This window comes from Apodemus sylvaticus, chromosome X (assembly GCF_947179515.1).
Source record: "Apodemus sylvaticus chromosome X, mApoSyl1.1, whole genome shotgun sequence".
NCBI lineage: Eukaryota > Metazoa > Chordata > Mammalia > Rodentia > Muridae > Apodemus > Apodemus sylvaticus.
This window is the reverse complement of record NC_067495.1, coordinates 52,843,379-52,862,135: the sequence shown is the minus strand read 5'-3', so window position 1 is coordinate 52,862,135 and position 18,757 is coordinate 52,843,379. Positions and strand designations below refer to the sequence as shown.

At 37.9% G+C, this 18,757-nt stretch overlaps 1 protein-coding gene across 1 annotated transcript; it reads left to right on the top strand.

Annotated features, from left to right (window-relative positions):
- Positions 1-17,021: 17,021 nt before the first annotated feature.
- Positions 17,022-18,086, top strand: LOC127674473 (melanoma-associated antigen B3-like). Its single transcript, XM_052170241.1, has one exon. It carries the CDS (start codon positions 17,022-17,024, stop codon positions 18,084-18,086), a length of 1,065 nt encoding a protein of 354 aa, XP_052026201.1.
- The last annotated feature ends 671 nt before the right edge of the window (positions 18,087-18,757 follow it).

The following is an 18,757-nucleotide window of genomic DNA, read 5'->3' as shown; positions in this document are numbered from 1 at the left end:
TGAAGGAACAAAGCTTAATTTACTAGGGCTGACACTCTGTGGCCAGTGAAGAAAATATGAACTCTTTTAACTCCTTAGGGCCAGTGAGAAAGAGGTGGAAAGAGAAAATTCACACACACACACACACACACACACACACACACACACACAAACACAGAGTGGGTGAAACAAAAAGCAGAGTCTAATAACTTCATATATACATACATACATGCATGTGTGCATACATACATACATACATACATACGAACAAACACATACACATTCACACATATAATGGATGGAACAAAGCTCCAACAAGCCAGCTCAGCTCTGAGCATTTCATACATATACATATGTACATATACACAAATACACACATACTTGGAAGGTGGAAGGAACAAAGTCCCAACATACTCTCATACATTACATATGTACATACATACACATAGTTGATGGAGGGAACCATGTTCTAAACCCATACTTTATTTTTTTTCATAGGTTATTTATCACAGCAAAATCCTTCAAGCAGAATAAAATTACAATGTGATTATATTTTAGTTTCCTTCTAGTGAATGAGTACAAATAATGCAGTATGTTCCCTAATACCTTTATAAGAAATAACATTACATAGGTAGTATAGGTAAAAAAAAAAAAAAAACAAACCCAAATCATTTCCAAAACCCACGTATATTCATAACTAAGCAACTTGTTATAGATTAACAAAGTATAAGCAAGGAAAATAGTTTTCTCAGGCAGCAGTTTGCAGTTACAAAGAAAGGAGTAATTATTTAATTATATATTTTTTAAAGTAATCTTGTAACAATCTTAAAACAATCACAAATCTAAACTTTTATAAAAAATCAGTCATAGGTGTGGGGGGCATTGTCTTAGAGATGGGGGTAGGAGAAATGGGACAAGGAACTGTGGAAGGGGGAACTAGGAGAGGGACAATGACTGAACTGTAAAAATATAAAAGTAATAAAAATTCAGTCATATCTGTTTAAATCCTCAGAATGCATAATCTACTCATTAACAATTCTTAATAAATTATATCAGGAAGCTGAGGTATAAGAAATCAATTATTACTAATCCAGCCACGGTGAGAGTCACATCAGCCAGTGCTTTTTTGTTCTTCTTCCCTGAAGAATGTCCCTAGCTTAACTCAGAATCATGTACCTTTCTGAACTTCAAATTGCTCACTAAGTTTTTCTCCATCAGAGCCAGTAACAAAAGCTGTCTTAATGTAGCTTCACTAGCAATTTTATTTTTCCAAATAGGATGGTGATCACTGCTGACAATCTATATCTCTAAATTCTTTCCTAGGGTGGTGATTGAGTCATTAATCTGCTCCAGTAGCAATGATTGAAAGAGATCAAGCACAGTTGTTGTGAGTGCCAAAGATACTGCCCAGTGAGGGGCTGGAAACCCCCTTACAATTTTCATACAATTCTTAGTTCAAGAGGGAAATGAGGACAGCAAGCAGAGCAAAATTCTGTAACTGCATGAAGACCTCAGGACACATATTCCTTGGGGCCATGCCTCAAACAAGGTGCACCCATCCTGTCTGTGCTAACCAGTGAGAAGCATTGTGTAAGTTCTGAAGCCATTTGTCATTCTCCTGCATGGCCCTTGGCAAGCTTCACTTCCTGTTTTAGATGTTCTGGTACAGAGAAGTCTGTTACCTAGGAATGTCCCAGTAAGGTGCCTGTCAGTATCTGTGAGTGGGAGCTTGAACAGAGGCTGGATTTTTGTATTCTTAGACCCGCCATAAATGGATTTGTACACCAAAGGGATTTAAAAAAGGAAAACACACTGACGCCTATGTTTCTATAGTTGTATCCATCTCTTTTGTAAGTGATTAAGGTAACACTTCTTTTGCGCAGAGTGATACAAGAGCATAGAAAAATTAAATGCTGATGTATTAGACTTTGTATTTCTTGAATATATTTAGCATACATGCACAGAGCATGTGCTCATTGAATATGCCTGTCACAGCACTGTGATGCTTAGATAAAGACATGTGTCTTTTTAATAGAATTTTGAACATATAAACACATGTAACACCAGTGAGATATTAAATTACTCCTAAGTTAACATAAAAAGAGAATGAGGGTGAGGGTGTTTCTGATGTGAGTGATCAAATGGAAATGTTCTAATCAGAGCATATGGGACATTTGGGAAAGAGCAAGTACCATGAGATATAATTTTTAATTGTTGTAGATAGGAGGATAGTTGGACAGATGGAAATATTAAGAAAGGACATGCCCTCAGATAGAGTGCCTGATAGTTGAAAGACAAAATCCTATACTTTTATGCTGATACTCTCACAGCATATTATTCACAGACTTGCAGATACATCTTAAAAGGCATTTACTTTTCAGTTTGGAAGCCTCAGAAGTGAAAAGATCAAGAGGACTATAGATTTGATTCCTGAGAAATTGAGGCTACCCTTAGTTCTTGAATAAGATGGTGTAGAGAAAGAAAAGTGGCTGTTGGGGGGAAAGGTAGATGTTGGAGAGGCACAAAGAAGAGAAAGAAAAGGAGAGAAGAGGAAAATTCTATTTGTTAAAGGTACATTAATCCTAATTTGGAGATTGAATATCATATTAAGCCCTTTACCATGTTGCAGGCTTGAAAAGAATAGAATCCAAGTCACCAAATTTATTTGAGATCATTTAAATTCTTATTTTTGCACTTTAAATATAGTAAAAATTAAAAAAAACAAAGGTTCCATAAAATCAATCCATACTTTTTAAAATAACCTAGTGAAAAGTGCATTTAACAAACAAATAATATAAAGGAGAAAATGTTGGGTGCAGCATGCTTACAGACAGGAGCCTAGCATGGCTGCCCTCTGAGAGGCCCAACAAGCAGCTGAGTGAGACAGATGCAGATACTTACAACCAAACATTGGACTCCTGTGTTTGAATTGGGAAAAGGCTGGAAGAAGTTGTGAAGGAGGGTGACCCCATAGGAAAACAAGCAGTCTCAACTGACCTGATCTCTCAGACATGGAGCCACCAAACAGGCAGCATACAAAAGCTGGTCTGAGGCTCCAGAAACACATACAGCAGAGGACTGCCTGGTTTGGCCTCAGCGAGAGCCAAACATGCTGGCCAGGATGTAGAGAAAGAGGAACACTCCTCCATTGGTGGGATTGCAAACTGGTACAACCACTCTGGAAATCAATCTGGTGGTTCCTCAGAAAACTATAAATAGTTCTACCTGAAGACCCAGGTATACCACTCTTGGGCATATACCCAAAAGATGCCCCACCATATCACAAGGACACATGTTCCACCATGTTTACAGTAAATTTATTTGTAATAGCCAGAAGCTGGAAACAACCTAAATGTCCCTCAGCCAAAGAATGGATACAGAAAATGTGGTTCATTTACACAATGGAATACTATTCGGCTATTGAAAAATGACAACATAATGAATTTTGCAGGAAATGGATGGAACTAGAAAATATTATCCTGAGTAAAGTAACCCAGTTCCAGAAAAACAAGCATGGCATGGTATACACTACTGATGTACTGTGTACTGGCCAAAAATACAGAATAACTAGGATAGAACCTACAGACAGTAAAAAAGTGTAAAAAGCAGAAATGCCCAAGTAAGGAGGCTTCAAACCCACTTATAAGAGGGGAAGGAAATAATGCAGGGAGGCAGAGAGAGGGAGGGACCTGGGTGGGAGAGGGGAGGGGGAGGGGAATGTGGGAACAGGATCAGGTATAGGGGAAGGGGACAGAAGAGAAGCCTATATGGCCAAGAGAAAGAATGGAAATAAGCAGCCTTGTGGAGTGGGAGGTGGGAGGACCCTTTAGAAAGTACCAGAAACCCTGGAGGTAGAGACCCTAAGAACACAATGGGGGTGACATTAGCTATAGTGCCCAACATTGGTGATATGGAACTAAAAGAGCCTACCTCCAGTATATAGACAGGGCCCCAAGTGGAGGGACAGGGTTATTTACTAACCCACAGTCAAAAATTCTAATCCAGAATTGTCTGCCTAAAAGATCTGCAGGGACAAAAATGGAGAAGAGATTTAAGTAAAGGTGGTCGAATGACTACCCCAACTTAGGATTCATCTCATGGGAAGGCATGAAGGCCTAGCAATATTACTGATGCTATGATGTACTTAGAGGTGGGAACTTGGCATGGCTGTCCCTTGAAAGGCCCTACCAGCAGCTGACTGACACAGATACAGATACTTACAGCAAACCACTAGATTAAGGCCCAAGATCCCGAGGGTTGAATTAGGGGAGGGACTGAAGAAGCTAAAGGGCAAGCAACCCCATAGGAAGACCAGCAATGTCAATTAACCAAGAGCCAGGGAGCTGACAGGGACTAAGCCACCAATCAGAAGCATACACAGGCCAATGTGAAACTCCTGGCACAAATAAAGCCTGGTCAGGCCTTAGTGGGAGATGTGCCTAATCCTGCAGAGTCTTGAGGCTCCAGGGAAGGGAGAGGCCTTGTGTGGGGAGGAACACCCACTCAGAGGCAAGGGGGAGGAAGAATGGGATGAGGAACTGTGGGAGGCAGGACAGAGGGGGGGGAGATAATAAAGGGAATGTAAATAAATAAAATAATATAACTGAAAATAATTAAAACTAGGGCTATGGTACAGGCAATTTACATATTATATAGCATTTTCTAGTTTATTTAATTTTTTAGGTGTCCTTAAAAATAGAACACAAAGTAATGGGTTTCAATACAGAATGTTTGTACAAATTACATATTTTCATGCTTCATTTTCTTGCCTGTTCCTATGTTTTATGTTCCTTCTGGTCTCCTTCTTTGAGTCAGTAACTCCCCTTCTGATTTATTTTGTTCATTTTCTCCTCTCCCTTTTTAAAAGGTAAAGTTTCCGTTTTAAATATTTTAAAGTTATTCTTTGAAATTTTCATTAATATGTATAGTGTCTTTGATCATATCTACTTCTGACATCCTTCTCCAACTTCTCCTGGATGGTCCTCACCATGCCCTTTTTTTCATATTCTTGTTTTCCTACTTATTTATTTACTTATTTATTCACTTTATATCCTGACCAAAGCTCCCTCCCTCTTCTGCTCCCAGTCCCACCCTCACATCCCCTACCCTGTCACTTTCAGGTATTGGTGCTTACCCATGGGGTGGGTTCAAGTTGTGCCAGTCATTGGTTGGGCATTCCCCCAATCTCTGCTCCACTTTTTCACTGCACATATTATAGGCAGGACAAAATGTGGGTGACAGGTTTTGTGAATAGGTTGGTGTCCTCCTCCTTACACTGGAAGTACCTCCTGGCTACAGGAGATGGCTACTTCAGTCTCCTTATAACCCACTTCTAGAAGTCTCGGCTATGGTCACCCCCACAGAGTTCCAGGAGTCTCACCCATTCCAGGTCTCTTCTGTAACAGAGACCTACCCCATGATTTCTATTCTCTCTCACAGCCTTTCTTCTCTCCTGATCTCTTTTCTAGGTCTCCTCCCCACTCCCTCGCCCAACCAGTTCCCACCCTCCACCCACTTCCAATGTCCATTTTATTTCCCCTTCATAATGAGATTCAAGCATTGGGCCCTCCTTGTTACTTAGCTCCTTTACTTCTGTAGATTGTAACAGGGTTATAGTATACTTTGTGGCTAATATCATCTTTATCCTTTTCTTTTTTATCATCTACTGAATCAAAACTTAGTGATACTCTGTTGTTCATGGATAGAAAGCCATACACTGGTCAACTTACTAGAATCCAGTCCCTTCATGAAGAACAACTTTCCTTCCCCCAGGAGCCATAAACTACCAAGAATTCCTGTGTTAAGGGTTGGACTTCATGAGCTGCTCTTCTATCCATGCTGTAATACTGATCAGCTTGATCTTGTGTGGGTCCTATGCAAGTAGCCATAGTTTCTGTGAGATCATATGTGTAATGGCATGTCATGGCCAGAGGACAGCATTTCACAGCACCATGACTTTTGCTCTTCCAATCATATTGCCCCTTCTTCAATTATTTTTCAGGGCAGAAGAATATTCCATTTAGGGCTCAGTATTCCAAAGACATTTTTTATCTATACTTGGATAAACTGGAGTTTCTGTATTGACTGCTCCCCACAGCAAAAAAAAAGCTTATATAATGTGGTTTATAATGATGGTACTTAAAAAGCAGTTTGCTACTATATTAATTTAATAAAATAATAATACATGTTATTCACTAATTCCTATGAGTTTCCTTCTTATGGATTCTTAGCTATATTTAAAGTACAGGGAAAGAATTCCCTCAGGGTGGTATTCTGATAAAGCATCAACTATAACATTTGGAAATGAAATATTCTAAAAATAAAATAAAATTTTTGTTACACACTAGCTCTACTTAAGGATAAAGTGTGATAAAGTATCAAATTTAGATAGTTATAATGAGATAAAATTTGGTCTGATATATATATTATATAATTTAATATAAACATATGTCTAAAATATAAATGTTTCCAACATAAAATAATGGGATCATGATTAAAATATCAAACATATGACTAACAGTTATAGATGATTCATTAGAGGAATTAAGTTAAAAGCATAAGGAACTTCAGATAACAGAAGAAAATTCTACAACTATTAGGAAATAATATGGGTATAAGATCACAGGAATCATTAAGAATGTCAAATAGACATGCCTGGAACATTGCATATTAAAGTTAAACTGCCAAAATAATAGACCTACAAAAGATTACTGAAAGGTGAGACAGAAAAATCCAACTTAGTTAGAAATGGAAATCATGAAAAAAAAATAAGACTTATTTGCAATTTGGTGAGGATGTGAAGGAAGAGGCACACTCCTCCACTCCTGGTGGAGTAGCAAGTTGGTACAACCACTTTGGAAATCAGTCTGGTGGTTCCTCAGAAAACCGGGCATGACACTTCCGGAAGACCCTGTCATACCACTCCTGGGCATATACCCAGAGGATTCCCCGGCATGCAATAAGGACACATGCTCCACTATGCTCATAGCAGTCTTATTTATAATATTCAGAAGCTGGAAAGAACCCAGATGTCCCTCAACAGAGATATAGATAGAGAAAATGTGGTATATTTACACTATGGGATACTACTCAGCTACTAAAAACAATGAAGTCATGAAATTCTTAGGCAAATGGTTTGATCTGGAAAATATCATCCTAAGTGAGGTAACCCAATCACAAAAGAACACACATGGAATGCAGTCACTGATAAGTGGATATTAGCCCAGAAGCTTGGAATACCCAAGAAACAATTCACATATCAAATAATGCCCAAGAGGAAGGAAGGACTGGCCCCTGGTCCTGGAAAGCCTCAGTGCAGCAGTATAGGGGAATACCAGGACAGGGAAGCAGAAAGGGGTTGATTGGGGAACAAGGGGAGTAAAGAGGGCTTATGGGACTTTCTGGGAGGAGAGGCCCAGGAAAGGGGAAATCATTTGAAATGTAAATAAAGAATGTATCTAATTTAAAAAGAAGTTATACATTTCAAGTTGTGAAATAAAATAATTGTTTATGCAATTTACTACTTTTAACAATGTTATCATTCAGAATGAAAAGAGGAAAAAAGATCTCCTAAGTTAAGAATAAACTAAAAATAATTCATGGCTATCAGGCCAGTGTTATAAAAGATAGAAAAGAGCAAGAAAGAGAAGAATAAAACTGAAAACTCTGCAACATTGACTAAATGACTAATTAAATCTTATTAAACAGTGCATAGCAAATGAGAACTAGAAAACATTTGAATGTTTATTCAGTAAAATATCAAATTTGTAATATGAATGAAGAAAGTTATTCATGTATGCATATATATGCATAAATATATAATTCCATAAATACAGATTCTCTCTCTCTCTCTCTCTCTATATATATATATATATATATATATATACATATATATAAATGGACATTTACTGAATATGGAAAAAAGGGACTAAAGTATACGAATTTTCAGTAAACATCTACTGAGTTCTGGTGTATCTAAATTCATGGAAGATTTTTGGAAATAAAGACACATAAATGTCCAAGTACAATAAAAGTTAGCAAAATACTTCACAAAGAAGCATCAGAGTTCAACTATACTATTTATCAAATGGACTTTACAAATTTTATATCCATTGAGTATACATTATTCTTGGTTAGATATTTAAGAAAATTTCTCCAACTAGACCATCATCATAGAAGGTAAATCAAAACGTAACATGAAAAGCAAGAATAATTGCTTGATTTTAATCATATATAAATGGAATAAATATAGGAATAATTAGCAGAAAAAACTATACAACCCCATAAAGTTTGATCAGTCAGTTGGTCCTTGGAGAATTCAGGAAGGATTTTCATTTTCATATTCAAATCGAGATAGAAACAAAGTATGTTAGTATTTATGGCACTGAAAGATTGCCCTTACCCCAGTGGATGACTCCATATTTATGAGCACCAATTTAACTTAGTGGGTTAAAATAATCTATCAATAAATTAATAAACCAATTAATCAAAGAGGAATCCCAGTAATAAGTAATGATGTACTTTAATGTAATAAAATAAAAAAAAAAGAGAAACCCAAAGCAAGTTGAAGGAATATACTATGATCAGAGATGACATTATGAAATAGAAGGTCAGGGAAATTCCATTTCCCTAAATGAAAAGATGGATGAAGTAGTAGCTAAACTAATAGAGAGACAGAGGCTCAAATTAATAACACTACAGATCTGCCCATGCCATGAGCATAAATATCAAAATTTGACGTCATTAATGTTGTTATGCTCGCAGACAGGTGCATATTGTCTGCTGAGAGGCTCCACCCAGAAGGTAACTTAGAAGGATGCAGACACCCACAGCCAAACAGTGGATGGAGCTTGGAGACTCTTAGGGAAGAGTCTAGAAAAGGCTTGCAGTCCCTTATGGGAATAGGAACTCTACAGGGAGACCAACGGAGTCACTAACCTAGACACTTGGGGCTCTCAGAGATTGAACCACCAACCAAAGAACATATAGGGGATGAACCTAGCCCCTAACCCTCATAAATATGAGAATTTAATATGAATGCTAGTTTATGTAATATAGTATTTGATTATTGGCTTTGGTTTTTTACTCAAGCACTCAATATTATTTTGTATGGCGATACACTCAGGTCAAAATTATATATGTGTGTGTGTGTGTGTGTGTGTGTGTGTGTGTATGTAGGTGTGGCAGGAGCCATGGGCCAACTCATGTATACCCTTTGATTGCTGGTTTAGTCCTTGGGAGCTCTGGGGGGCATCTGGTTAGTTGATATTGGTGTTATTCCTATGGGGCTGCAAAACAATGTACTTATTCTAAACCATTTATTTAAGGATTGTTGAAGCACCCTCAGCATTGTATATTGCAAATATAGCTTCTATGTTCATTTATTGGTTGAGCTGTGTGTGTGTGTGATGTGATGTGATGTGTGTTTCCAGTAAATTTTTAAGATAGTCCAGGTTCATAGTATGATTAGGGGGGGTTAAACTTGAACATTTTGCTTTCTGGTTATTGATTCAGTGACTTTAAATATTCATGAATATTTGGTAAAGTAATATTTTTACATTACCTATTGTAATAGTTGTCTATGGACATTTCAAAATACATTTCTTCAATGGATAGTCATATTAAATACTTACCTATTGCTAATTATTACTCATATGACACAAGTGTCCAACATCTATACTATCTATATAGATTTAAAACAAAGTCTGAAGAAATGTTCATATGTTGTAATATTACAACTGCTTTATTTTTACAAATTTAATATAAAAAGTGAAAATAGAAAGATGTTAGATGCCAAAATTAGATAAGCCCAAAGTCTATACCTCTCAGGGAACTTTTATATAGCTGTTATGAGCTGTAAAATTTCAGAACGGGTTTTATGCTTTCACCATCAAATGTATTTTTATGCATTTATCCATCATGAAACCCAAAACATCCATGGCAGAGATAGAATTACTCAAACTCTTAGCATCATATCATCTTTTATAAGTCGTGTCCATTACCTACATTCACTCATTCACGATCATTATAAACATATTTTACCACATACCATGCTGTGCTACTTAAATTTAAATAATAAAAAATATGTTGTTAAAATTATTAAACATAGTAAGGAATAAATTAGCATGGATTGTCCAAAAATCTGCCTGGAAAGTAAAAAGGAAAAGAAAAGAGTCCTAATTCTTTCGGTTGTAGTTTGCCTCCTTGTTATTAGCAACTTAGCTGTTACTATATGCAGAAACTAATCCATTATATGAGTGAATTTTGTAACTATGAAAGGGTAAAGCTAACTGTATATTTCTGTGGTATCTACAAAGTATAGCTGAGTTTCAGTTTAATTGTAATAATATTTTAACTTATATTTTAAACTTGAGCATTACATCACATGAATTTCTGTTGTAATGATATGTCTGCAGGTACTAAAGATATGTTTTTGGCTCCCAAAATGTGCATTGAAAAATGAGTTTTCTTTTTCAAGCATTGTAATGTTATTCCCTTGTTCTTACTAATTTGCTTGGGGTATGGTCAGTGAATCTCATACATTGATGAGTATGTGCTTAGTCAAAACCATCAACAGAAATTGCTACAGGAAAAGAATACCAGAAAGTTTTTAAAGTGATCACATCAGCTGTTAATTTCTGTTGGTGCAATAATTCACACAGAAACATGCAAGATTGGGAGGCGTAAATTGGTTTGCTAAATTCAATGTTAGGTTCTGTTCTGATCCTTTCTTCCCTTTCAAGAAAAGTCTAAATGAGATGAGCAAAAGCTTAAGCTTGAATTTAAACCATTGATAAAGCTATTGTTCCAGGCAGGAAATGTTCCAACACCATGTGCAGTAGGTTTTTGTACTGTTACTCAAGGCCCAGGCAAATGTTTTGGGTTCTATTTTATTAGGATAGCTAACTTTCACAAGATTAATACTGGTACAAAGAAATACACTGCCTGTCACCTAATGGTAGTACATATACTGGAAAATATCCCTATTCTCATGTTCCCTTCATTTTCCTCCCTCATTACTTTTTTCCTTCCTGTTCTCCAACTTTGGCTTCCTTCCCCTAATATTAGTTAATTTCTAATTGTACTTTTAAAAGTGTGTTCTTATAAACTGTTTTAGGATCACACAGATTCTAGAAATAAATCTGTATAAAGGATAACATATTTACTTGTTTAGTTTCCATAAAACTATCACAAACTGAGTGCCTTAAAAGCATTAATCTATTTTCTCACAATTATAGAAACTAGAAGTTGAACGTTATAATCATTATGAAATTCCTATGAGACCTCTGTCTTCATTTTTTCTTATCTCTTCACATGATAGCATGTTTTTGTATGTTCGTCCTGAGTGTCTTTTTATTTTGATTTCTATTATTTTCTTTTTCCATGAGAAAATATCAGACAAATGCTAATAGAGTTTGTTACATGGTATACATGATGCAAAACGAGGCATTACATAAAACCACGGGCATACGCAAAATTTGTTGGGTTTAGTTAACAGTTCATTGATAATGTTCCATCAATCCTGACAAATGTACAAACATCTACTGAGAGGTGTTCATGGGGGATTCAAGGGCTAGGGCATGTACAATGCTCCACTGTATCTGTAATTTTTCTAAAATTATTAACCCATTGTCAAAATTACATGTTCAAAGAGAAAAAGAAATATCCTGTATTCATGATCCTTTAATGAGTGTCTTTTTGGGCACACTAATATTTTCATATAAGGTCAGCTCTGTATCTCAGTATTAGGTTTAATAATTTAATCTTAAAAGTCCTTATCTCTCAATAGACTTTACTCTGACTTAATAATGGTAAAAATTCAACATGATGAATTTTAGAGAAAGTTACAGTTCAGCACCCAATAGACAGGAATTTGTGTTATCTTTGTTCTATCTCAATGCACTGTAATATATCTGAAGCAGCTGTTCCATGTGCACTCTCAACTGGTATTTCTGAAAAGTTGAAACATTTTTTTTTGCTTTTAGCATTATCTCAGATAATTTTTGTTACTTATATTTGATTCAAAAAATAACTACCCAGATATGATGGTGATATTATCTGAGTAAAAAAAAATCAACACACCTGAACTTCATTAAACACAAAATATTTGCCCATCACTATGATTAGAATTTTCTCTAGGACATATATTCCAATGATCTTATACTATTGATTTAGTATAATTGAGCTTTTATAGCAGAACATCTTAGACTATCTGACTTTAAAAATATTTTTCCTTGATATCTGGTGAGATCTCCTTTTCAGACAAAAGTGAATTTTTTGCCTTCATATGATAGCAATAGAAAGAGATAACCTTTTCTGGCTTGTTCTTAAATAAGGACACTATAAGAACATTATAGCAGTCCCTCTGACATAATTTCAATTAGTACAATTATCTTCCAATGTCTCTATTTTCTAATGTTGCTACATTGCAATTAATGTTAAACTTATGAACTGAGAATGCTTGTGCAGGCTTGTAATTCAACCTAGATGGGAGGCTGTCAAATAAAATCATAAATTTCTGGGCTGTTTGGGCTATATAGTGAGTTAAAAATTATCCAGAGCAACTTAGAAAAAGACCCCAAAAGTAATACTATATAACATGACCAAGTTATATCACTCGTAAGTATATACTCCAAGATTCTAAATTTAACTAAAGAGATACTTGCATATTCAGGTTTATTGTTGCTTTATTCACAGTAACAATGAAATGGATTCAATTTAGCTATCCATCAACAGATGGATGGATAATGAAAATGTGATTATACAACCAAATTTTATTAATCTATAAAGAAAATTGAAATTATTTGTGCTGAAGAGTTGGTTCAGCAATTTAGAGCACTTATTCTTGCAAAGTATCTGCGTTTCATTCCTGACAACCACATGGTAGCTTATCAACATCTGTAACGCCAGTTCTAGGGGATCTTACACTTTCTTCTGTATTCTATAGGCACAGACATGCAAATGATGTAGACATACATGCAGGTAAACACACACACACACACACACACACACACACACACAATCTGTTAATTTTAATTTAAAAAGGAAAAACATCCTGTACAGACTTGATGCTCCAGGATAGGAGGATACTTTGCCCTTTAAGAGGCAAAGTAGAGGGAGTATTGGGGGAAGAACTCTGCCAGAGGAGCCTGGGAGAGGGGCAACATTAGGGATGTAAATTAATAAAATAATTAGTAAAAAATGAAAAATGAAATTTGCAGGACCAAGTATGAGACTGGTAAACATTAAATAATATAACACAAACCTAGAAAGACAAATATTATATGTTCTCAGTATGTGAGTTTTAAGGAATGTAAATACCAGCGATATTAAAAAGGCTTATTAATGTCAATTGGATGATAAGTAAAACATAAATTATAAGATTCTCATGTTATTAAGGTAGTGATGGTACAATGATATATCACTAATCAGAAATTATCTAGGGTTGTGTTGTTCCACTCAAGCCACAGTTAAATATATATACTGATCTTTATTGATTTTGCTCAACAACTCTAAGTATGTTTCAGATGATTTATTAAAAATATTATTTGCTGAAAGTATTGATATTGGATCCACACTAGAGAAAAAGAACATCAAAATAAATGGAGTAAATAATGTGCAATGCCTTTTTCATAACAAAATGAATATACACGCCAATGTTACTTTGTTTCAAAGGATTAAAGAGAAGTTGGAAGTAATATTAATATAATAATTATGGTATTAAATTTTCAAATAAATTTTAAAGTTAAAAAATAAAGTGAATAAATTTCTTTGAACATTTTATGGATAGTTCCATCTTCTCAAGCATCAAATTGTGAATATATTTATATAATATGATAACTGGATTTAATTTGCAATGTCTTTTAAAAATCATATACAGATCTGTAGGTTAATCTCCATCTGGATTTGTTCCATAAGCCACTTATTCAAATATATCTATTTGCTGAGAATTCAAATTATTAATGCTCCTACAGAAAACACCATTTCATTTGAAACAGTGCTTGCACTCTTGATTTCATGAAAAAATAAAAAACAGTATTTAACACAATAACTTAATTCATCATTTTCCTGTATTAATTGAAAATTAACCAGAGTTTTACAAAAATTGATTTTGCATGACAAAGAAAAAATCAGTAAGTATCCTAAGTGACATTTCCTATACCAAGCCCACCAACCTTATTCTTTAGCTTCCCTATCACCCAAAACTCTTGAGAAACAGATTTGCTGCAGTATTCACAAGAATATGCAGGAATTCGCCCTTTGTGAAGAAACCTTTTATTTAAAAACATTTAAATAGAACCCATGATGGTAATTTAGATAACTACTAAGAACAGCCAAATATAAAGGTTCACACAGAGACTTTCCATTACCATTTCCAGTACCAGTAATTGAAGCTTCACAGTATCTAGCACTCTCTTCTGGCTTCTGCCAGTAACTGCAACCATATGCATATACTCACACAAAGATACACATAATTAAAAATAAGATAAATCTTAAAAAATCAAACAAACAAACAAAAAGAACCAAGACTGAGAAGAAGGGTGCAACTGGGGAATCCTGTGGATAAAAGTGAACATAGCTTTCTCAAAAGGGAGATTCGACTTTCTACTTTGACCAAGAAAATAAAAACCGCGAGTTACTTCACCCCACTCTGCACCTGCTCCCCCGCCCCACCAAGTTTCATTCTTCGTGTGGACTTCCGTAATGAACATCTCAGAAATACAAGTCTTGAAATCTTAAGAGCAAGAGTGGCTGTGGACTCAACCTAAAGCACAACAGTGTATCAAATATTCAGACTTCTAAGAAATGGAGGGAGCCCACTCACTCCAGACCAGAGGAGGCGCCAGAAGAGTTAAGTATATAGTGTGCCTCTCTTCCTTCAGGTTGCTTTCTTTGGTGACAGAGGTCACTTCCTCCCCGAGGCTTTAAAACTCGGGCGCGTGGTGGGAGGAGACACACTCAAGAGCTCTAAGCGAAAGCTAAGCTCTTCCTCAACAGAAGCAGGAAACAGGCCCAAGTTTCAGCCAGATTCAAGGTAAGGAGGTGTGTAAGACTGAGAAATGTTCAAAGCAGAGTAGAGACCCACTAAAGCTTTTTTTTTTTCTTCTTAGTCACCTGAAAAAAAAAAGTTCCTCTGCCCGCAAGAGTTCCACGAGGGAACAAGGGGCGTCCTCCATTTCCGGAGTCCTTGCAGAGTCCCTCGCGCCGTTGGTGTTAGGCTTGAATTCCCCTTACTGAGAACACTTTGCTAAAGACATAACTATTTTGGATTTAATTCTTAATTTGTGCCCTCGGAGGTGAGGGGGAGCTTCTCTTCCTTTATAATCAAGAGGTAAGTTGTTCTCAGAGATTTACCTCCGAAGATGCTCTGTTCACTGGGCTGCGCGCGCGCCACTCCGTAGGCCCCGTGAGTGCTCTATTTTTAGTTATGGCGAGGCTTAGAGAATAGTGTCCCTAATCCATATCCTCCTTCGAACCCGAAAGCGGAAGCTTTAGATGATAGTCCGTCCTCAAAAAGCAAAGTGTGGGGAGGTGGAGTTTAGAGGGGGTGGAGGCAGGGGGGTAGGGGGAATGCGGGGGGTGCCGGGTGTGGGGGTATGGGGGCACGGGGGTGGAGGGGATGGGCGGGGTTGCGGGGTGTGGGGGTACGGGAGTTGGGGGTGCGGGGGGTGCCACGTGTGGGGGTATGGAGGCACGGGGGCTGAGGGTAAGGGTAGGGGGTACAGAGTGGGTGGTGCGGGAGTGCCAGGTGTGGGGGTACGGGGGAATGGGGGCATGGGGGCATGGGAGCATGGGAGCAGAGGGGACGGGTGGGGGTGCGGGGATGTGGGATACAGGAGTGGGGGAGCGGGGGAGGGGGACGGGGCGGGAGAGCAGGGCGAGAGAGCAGGTGCAGAGTGGGGCAAAGTAACTCTACGTTTTTACTTTCTTGGTCAAAGTAGGAAGTCGAATCTCCCATTTGAGAAAGCTGTGTTCACTTTTATCCTTAGGATTCCCCAGTTGCACCCTTGTTCTCAGTCTAGTTTTTTTTTTTTAAAGATTTATTTTATTTTTAATTATGTGTATCTTTGTGTGAGTATATGCATATGGATGCAGTTACTGGCAGAAGCCAGAAGAGGGTGATAGAGCTGTGGAGCTCCAATTACTGGTGCTTATAAACTATCCTCCTTGGATACTGAGAATGTGACTTGGGGTTTTCTGTCACAGCAGTATGGGCTCATAACCTCTGAACCATCTCTCATGCATCACTGTCCTCACACTTGAGAAGTCCTGAGATGAGTGGAACAGTAGAAATCCACACTCGTTTTGCTTCTGAGGTTTCTAGAATTAGACAGTAAATAAACCTAGGAAGAAAAGGCAATGAAAAGCCTATGTTTACAATGGGAAATGCAAGGTATTATTGAGGTAGAGCTACAAAGTCTAGCTGCCTCCATTAAGCCAAAAAGGTAACCTGAATTGACTGGGAAGTTGTGATGGAAGAGACGTGGGGTTACTCTAGTACTATGAGGTGGTTGGTGGTTATAATAATTGTAGTGACAGATTTTTTTTTTGAAAGGAGCTGAACTAAATCCACACTATGGTGATTTTTAAGTATTTCAGGGAGCTAAGGTAAACAATATTGTCTAAACAGGAACAAGAATTTCACAGAAATGGCAGCTTCAGAGTTGACAAAAGGAGACCAGCTCAAAGCTTTTCAGTTGGTGATATAAATTAAGAGGGACTTAGAGGTTCCCTCAGTCTCAAAGCATATGTACTTCTTTGCCACCCCCTTCCCCCACACTCATTAGGCAAGTAACATACAGGCAAGGTAGTCAAGTCCCAGGCTGAAAAAGTGTCCAGCTTCTTACTGGGAGGATAAGCTTTTTAAAACAGCAGCCTGTTGGATTAGTAATATGGATTTCCATGTACTCATGGAAACCTGCAGAGGTAGCCTTACTTAAGTTGTCCACTAGCTCTGTGTTCATATTTTTTATTTGTTGCAGGTGTTTGCATCTCTAGTATCCTTCCACCACTTCGTCTACTTCACCTTAAGCAAAGTCATCATGCCTCGTGGTCAGAAGAGCAAGCTCCATGCCCGGGGGAAGCGCCATCAGGCCCGAGGGGAAACTCAGGCTTCTGAAGGTGCTCAGGAAACAGCTCGGGAAACAGCAGAAGAAGCATCAGAAAGAGCAGAAGAGTCCTCTGCTGCCTTCCAGAGCCAGTCTGGGGCTGAGTCTTCCAGCCCTCCCAAAGCACCTCAGAAAGCAACACCAACCGCGACACTTTTTCTGAGTAGTTCTTCCTCAGAATCAGATGAAAGTTCCTATGAGGACTATGAGCCAAGCATGCAAAAGGAGCGCCCTTATGAGGCCGGCCCAGCCACTACCACTCTGCACCAAGATCTGATAGCAAGGAGGGTGGCAATCGTGTTACAGTACCTGCTCCACAACTACAATTTGAAGCAGCTCACGACCAAGGAAGAAATGCTGAAGGTTATCACCAAGAAGTATGAAAAAGACTTTCCTGAGATCCTCAGGAAAGCCTCTGAGAAGCTCGAGGATGCCTTTGCAGTGGAAGTGAGGGAAGTCAACTCCAGTCAGCCCTCATACAACCTCATCAGCAAGCTGAAACTCCCCAACAATGGGAGGATCCGTGCAGGCAAAGGCTTACCCAAGACCGGTTTCCTGATGAGTGTCCTGGGCATCATCTTCATTCAGGGCAACTGCGCCAGTGAAGAAGACATGTGGGAAATCCTGAAGAAGAAGCAAATCTACCCAGGGAAGAAGCACCGCATCTTTGGTGAGCCACGGAAGCTCATGACCCAGTATTTGGTGAAGCTGAAGTACCTGGAGTACCGGCAGGTGGCCGACAGTGATCCTCCACGCTACGAGTTCCTGTGGGGTCCCCAAGCCCATGCTGAAACAAGCAAGATGAAAGTCCTGGAATATTTGGCTAAGATCAACAAAACAAAGCCTAGTGCCATCTCAGCCCTTTACCAAGAGGCTTTGAAAGATGAGCAGGAGAGAGCAGAAGCCAGGGATGAAGATAATACTGACACCACTGACCAGTCTACTGAAGATTCCCCGGAAAAATCTCCAGCAGCTTCTACCACCCCTGTTGATGCTTGAAGTTGTCCTGCCATCAAGAGATTTTCTTGAAAGTACAAAATAATCTTAAGAGTTAGTAAGTCAGTATACTGGGACTAGCAGGGAATTATCAACATGGTTAAGCCTAGTTTCCTTTAACTGCTTTCTTTCTTTGGTTTGGTAAAGTTAAATGTAATAAATGCAAGAAAATATTTTTCCTGGCTTGTAAAATACATAGATAAAAGTCAAGTGTTTATGAATTATACGTTGTGTTTATTTATCTGCGACAAACATATATTATGTTCAGATGTCCCTGTAAAGTCTTAGAAAGGTAAAGTGGGTGGTAATCTAATTGAAGAGGTGAGTAAATACATAACCTCAGGTGTGTGCTTCAGAATCAAGGGGCAGAATTATGCAAGTCCATGCTGGCTTCTATAACAAAATATACAATGTGTGCATGATATTCACCACCTTAACTGATTCTAATTTTCTATATCTCAGAGGTTTGGAACTATAAGATCAGGCTGTCTAGAATTCTACTTCCTGAGGACAGTATAATTCCTGATCTATAGAAAACAGAGGGAAGAAAAGAAGGAGGGAAGAGGCACAGAATGTGAAAAGACAGGGAGGAATATGGAGAAGCATGGAGGGAAGTGTAAAAGCAAAAGAGAGAGGAGGGATGGGGACGAAAAAAGGGAGAAGGGGGAAATGAG

What these genes read in the sequence shown, in the direction of transcription:
- LOC127674473 (XM_052170241.1), top strand. Translation starts at nt 17,022, where the DNA reads ATGCCTCGTGGTCAGAAGAGCAAGCTCCATGCCCGGGGGAAGCGCCAT.